The following is a 5,780-nucleotide window of genomic DNA, read 5'->3' as shown; positions in this document are numbered from 1 at the left end:
CTGCACTTGAATTCTGTTGTAGAGGTTTCATTTCAAATCCAATGTGGTGGCATGCAGAGCCCAACTCGCGAAAATTGTGTCACTGTCCAAATATTTCTGGACCTAACTGTATGTGACATATTGCCCCCCTGCGCTCCGCACCACCAGCAGTTGTCAGGTATATCCAGGCACCATTTAAGGACCAACACCAGGACCCAGTACTAACAGGAAATGATTTTATAATAGGTCTCCTGGGACCTGATGACAATTGCTGGGCAGATTTATTCCTCAGGTCAGTACGCATACAGTGATTACAGATTTAAGTAGTTTTTTTTTAGGTTTGGTACTCTCACACTAAAAACGCTTATTTCCAAAACAAAGGTTGTTTGCATAACTGAATTTTGAAGGGTATAGTTTTTTTTAATTTTTCTGCCAATAGAGTCATGAGAGGGCTGTTTTTTTGTGGGATTAGTTGCAGTTTTTATTGGTACTATTTTACGCCACATAATATTTTTGTTTGCTTTCTATTCTGCTTTTGGTGAAGCAAAATCAAGAAGAAACAGCAATTCAGAATTTTTTTTTTTTTATGCTGTTCACCGTTTTGTAAAAATGATAAGATAGTTTTATTCTTTGAATTTGCATTGCTGTATTAGAGTTATCGCTTTCTTATTTTTTAGGTGATGGAGCTGTATTGCAGCCTATTTTTTTGCTGGACAAGAAAATGCTTTCAGCGTTGCCATTTTTGTTCATATATGACTTTTTCTTTGCATTTCATTCCACTTTATTTTTCAGCTGTGTGATGAAAAGACAGTTTTTGCGTCTTTTTTTACGTTGTTCACTGAAGGGGTTAACTAGTGTGACAGTTTTATAGATCGGGTTGTTACGGACACAGCGATACCAAATAAGTGTACTTTTTTATTTAAACAAATCTAAGTATTTGTTGGAATTTTTTGTTCTTTATTTTCTGATTTTTTTTTATATTTTTACTTTTTTAAAAAAAACTTTTTTACTCGTTATATGGGACACTAACTTTCACTGCTCTGATCGCAACTGCACTATTGAAATGATCAATCGTTACAGTACAGTGCAGCGGTCAGAGCTGCACTGTGAAAAGCTTCAGTGATCATGCTGCAGGCATGATCCCTGAGGCTTCCCGCAGTCAGGTGACCCGGAGGTCATCATGATGACTTAGGGTCACCATAGCAATGATCGGGCCCTTGCGATCACATCGTGGGGGCACTAATCACACAGGAGGAGAGGGAGTGTTATCTCTCCCAAGCCCTAAGTTCCATCCATATCGATCGCAGCATTTAAAGGGATTAAACAGCCAGGAACGACAAGGGGGCAGTCTCTGCCTGGGAGAGTCGGGGCTCAGCTGTTGCAAAAGGTGAGTCTCCGCTGATGATCGCGCTGTATATGGCGTCAGTACTGACCTGCAGGATCATACTGCCAGGTCAATTTTATTGTATGTATGTATGTATATATATATATATATATATATATATATATATATACAGGGCCGGCGTCAGCACCCGGCAAACCCGGGCAAATGCCGGGGCCCTGGAGAGCCGGGGGGGCCCACTCGGCCTCGTCAGTTCTCCTGTCCCTTGGCCGGGGCCCACTCGCCTTTACAGTTCTGCGGTCCCTGGCCGAGTTCCGGGGACCGCAGTCCTCGGCAGCAATCTGCGGCGCCGTCACTTTAAGGCGCGCAGACATCCTGGTTTGAATTTCATCTGTGGGCGGAGCTACCGCCTTCTCAGTCCCACAGATGAAGGAGGCGAGCTTCTGTCCGGCGCTGTGTGGGCCCCCTCTCCACCGTGACCTAATCGGGTAAGTGCCCTCCCCGCCTCCCCATTATGGGCCCCGGTGAGCTGCTTCTAACCCCCCAGATGTATGCCCTGGCCCCTGCCAATCCCCCCCGCCGATTCCGCGGGTGCTGTACCCACCGAGCCGCGGGTGTGGGCCCCGCCGAGCTGCGGGTGCTGCCGCGGGTGCTGTCCCCGCCGAGCCGCGGGTGTGGGCCCCGCCGAGCCGCGGGTGCTGTCGCCGCCGAGCCGCGGGTGTGGGCCCCGCCGAGCCGCGGGTGCTGTCGCCGCCGAGCCGCGGGTGTGGGCCCCGCCGAGCCGCGGGTGCTGCCGCGGGTGCTGTCCCCGCCGAGCCGCGGGTGTGGGCCCCGCCGAGCCGCGGGTGCTGCTGCGGGTGCTGTACTGCCGAGCCGCGGGTGTGGGCCCCGCCGAGCCGCGGGTGCTGCCGCGGGTGCTGTCCCCGCCGAGCCGCGGGTGTGGGCCCCACAGAGCAGCAGAGTTGTGTGCATTTGTCTGAATGTAGCAGAGTTGTGTGTGTTTGTCTGTATGTAGCAGAGTTGTATGTGTTTGTCTGTATGTAGCAGAGTTGTATGTGTTTGTCTGTATGTAGCAGAGTTGTATGTGTTTGTATGTAGCAGAGTTGTGTGTTTGTCTGTATGTAGTAGAGTTGTGTGTGTTTGTCTGTATGTAGCAGAGTTGTGTGTGTTTGTCTGTATGTAGCAGAGTTGTATGTGTTTGTCTGTATGTAGCAGAGTTGTGTGTGTTTGTATGTAGCAGAGTTGTGTGTGTTTGTCTGTATGTAGCAGAGTTGTGTGTGTTTGTCTGTATGTAGCAGAGTTGTGTGTGTTTGTCTGTATGTAGCAGAGTTGTGTGTGTTTGTCTGTATGTAGCAGAGTTGTATGTGTTTGTCTGTATGTAGCAGAGTTGTGTGTGTTTGTATGTAGCAGAGTTGTGTGTGTTTGTCTGTATGTAGCAGAGTTGTGTGTGTTTGTCTGTATGTAGCAGAGTTGTGTGTGTTTGTCTGTATGTAGCAGAGTTGTGTGTGTGTTTGTATGTAGCAGAGTTGTGTGTGTGTTTGTCTGTACGTATCAGAGTTGTGTGTGTTTGTCTGTATGTAGCAGAGTTGTGTGTGTTTGTATGTAGCAGAGTTGTGTGTGTTTGTCTGTATGTAGCAGAGTTGTGTGTGTTTGTCTGTTTGTAGCAGAGTTGTGTGTGTTTGTCTGTATGTAGCAGAGTTGTGTGTGTTTGTCTGTATGTAGCAGACTTGTGTGTGTGTGTCTGTCTGTATGCAGCAGACTTGTGTTTGTGTGTGTGTGTGTGTCTGTCTGTAAGTGTATATGACTGTATAGATTTGTCTGTTTATATGTATTTTTGTGAGTTTGTCTTTAAATATGTATATGTACGTGTTCGTATCGGTGTCTGTGTGTGGATGGGGCCCACTGGGACTCTTCCGCCCGGGGCCCACAAAAACCTGGAGCCGGCCCTGTATATATATATATATATATATTAAATAAATTAAATAAATAAAAATAAAATAGAAATTGCAGAATTTATCTTTGTTTTCTTTTGTCACACTTTTATTCAAAAGTACAACTCATCCTGCAAAAAATCATTGCCGGAAAAATAAAAGTTATGGCTCTTGGAATACGGGAAGGAAAAAACAAAGGAGCAAAAACGAAAAATCGCCCTATAATTAAGGGGTTAAGAAGTGACCTACTTTATGCAACGTGCATAAATGGTGCAGAAATACTGCAACATCAACAGTTCACCAAATACTCAGCTTCTAATGTATCTGATCATGAGTGGGGGAAGTTGAGCTATTTGCTAGTGGTTATTGCAGCTGACCTTCTGCACTTTTCTATTTGGGCAGAATGATTGACAGTGCTATACATTGATGCCCCCAGATCTCCTCTCTATAGCACACATACCCTCCAGGATCTCTGACATGTGTGAGCAGCAGCAGCCCCATCATTTGTTTCGCACTTGTGGGCTCCTTTAAGAAGAGACAACTTAGACATCCGCACCAGGGGCTCCCTGATCTCATCTGTTTCAGCAGTGATGGATCTACAGGGGCTTTTCCTGGCACATGCCCAGCAGACCTCTCCTAGCCTGAGTGGCCAGCTCCCCACACAGGAAACGCCTTCTCCTGACAGGAGACACAGCCCCTCTCTCCTTGTGTCTGTGGGAAGCACTGCTGGCTCCAGAGGAGGCTCCTAGGCACCCCAGTCCCACCTGCCAGCTCCTGGGCTGCAGCCAGAAGAACCCCCAGCCCCCCTCTGTCTGAGACCTGCAAGTTGCAGCAGCCACCCCGGCTCCTGAGACTTTAATCCGATTGATGCCTAGTGCCAGGGAGTCTGTGCTGAGAGGCTGAGACTTTTGCGTGTCAAATGATGTGTCTGCTCTCCCCCCTCCCCCTGTCATTAGAAAGCCTGCTGCTGCTGATCCTGGGGCTTCATAAGGACGTGCAACAGTTTGGAGAGGAGCGGAGTGTTGGACTTGTCTGGAGGAGTCCTCTGCTGCAGGTGGTCGCTGCCTTCTAGCGTCCTCAGCTCTTCTTTGTTGCTCTGGATGTATGGTAGAAAGTTCTGCAGCCTGGAGGGGGCTTGGGAGGTGGGAACAGAAACAGTAGCACTAGAGGAGGAGGAGGAGGGGAGAGGGACCCCAGCTGTGCCTGCTGGAAACAATGTTGCAATTTGGAATCTCCGGTATTTACTAAGAGGACATCTGTGGGATCTTCTCTGAGGTGCCACCTTGTGATGCCATTGCTGGAGTGACCTGCTCTGTGGATCCTGACCTGTTGCATTGCTGAGCTGCCTCTTCTGGAGAGGTCATTCATCTGTACATTTGCTCTCTGCTGTGTGACCCCACCAGGATCATTTCGGATGCCTCTCCTGAGGGATCATTATTACCATCATGGGCACCAAGCAGACCAAGGTCTGCCAGGCTTCCAGTGCTGGAGGGGAAAGCCCTCAGCAGCACCCCCTGGGATCCCGAAGGAGCGCTCCTGCCAGGGAGAGAGGGGACTTCTGGTCTTTTGGGGTGAAGTCTGGGGATAAATTTGGAAAGAGTGGATCTTCAAATCTACCCCCTTATCACAGGAGGATCAAGATGATCCAGGACATGATGCTGCTGGTCAAACAGGGGAGACAAGAAGAGGCCACTGAACTGCTGAGACACCTGAGACAGGTGAGTGGTGACAGCCCTGACATGATGACCCTAAGAGCTGTAGAAATGCTGTGATCTGGTATATACTGAGTAATGTGGTATATACTGAGTAATGGGGTATATACTGAGTAATGTGGTATATACTGAGTAATGTGCTTTTGGAACATGCTGTTCTGGATCAGTTTAGGAAAATCTGCAAGGAGTTTTTATGTTCTCCCCTTCTTTGCGTGGATTTCTCCCAGGTTCTTCAGTTACTTTCCACCTTCCAAAGACCATACTGATAGGGAATATATATTGTGAGCACCGATGGGGACAGAGATGCTGTTTGTTAAGTGCTGGAGAGTTTATGGTGCTATATATATGAGTAAAATACTATAGTTGCAATAAGTTAGAATAGTTTAGATAAGTAATAGGATATCCTAATGAAACAAATTCTTTTTTGAGACCACATACTGCACCCCATGCGAAATCTAAGATTGTGGGCACGATTGATTGCCGCATCAATAGGATGCCAGGTCCCTGATGGGAAACTATTGAGCAAGAGTGGTGGAAGGGCAATTAAAAAACTAAAACATCAAATGTTGCCCCAATCAGTGGTTTTCCTCACTAGGGCTCATTCAGACGTCGTCCATCTTTCACATCTACATTCCATACTTGCTTACATGGATAGAACACGTACACGTTACAATCCGTTGGGCTGTTTACATGAAAGATGAAAAAGGAGACGTCTGGTTTTGATACAGGTCAAACTCACAAATGTCAATAGGTCGGTGATAAAAAAAACAAACAAAAAAAACCCCCAAACACAGCACACAGCGGTCATCCATGTGC

General features: G+C 47.5%; 1 protein-coding gene across 1 annotated transcript in view; it reads left to right on the top strand.

Moving 5' to 3' along the window:
* The first annotated feature begins 3,977 nt into the window (after nt 1-3,977).
* LRRC75A (leucine rich repeat containing 75A) overlaps nt 3,978-5,780 on the top strand; it is a 458,785-nt gene continuing 456,982 nt past the window's right edge. The window contains exon 1 of the mRNA XM_075335269.1: nt 3,978-4,970. Coding sequence (XP_075191384.1) covers nt 4,698-4,970 — 273 coding nt within the window. The 5' untranslated portion in view covers nt 3,978-4,697. The remainder of the gene's footprint in view (nt 4,971-5,780) is intronic.

Source organism: Anomaloglossus baeobatrachus, chromosome 2, assembly GCF_048569485.1.
Source record: "Anomaloglossus baeobatrachus isolate aAnoBae1 chromosome 2, aAnoBae1.hap1, whole genome shotgun sequence".
In the NCBI taxonomy this organism is placed as follows: domain Eukaryota; kingdom Metazoa; phylum Chordata; class Amphibia; order Anura; family Aromobatidae; genus Anomaloglossus; species Anomaloglossus baeobatrachus.
This window is presented reverse-complemented; position numbering and strand designations above follow the sequence as displayed.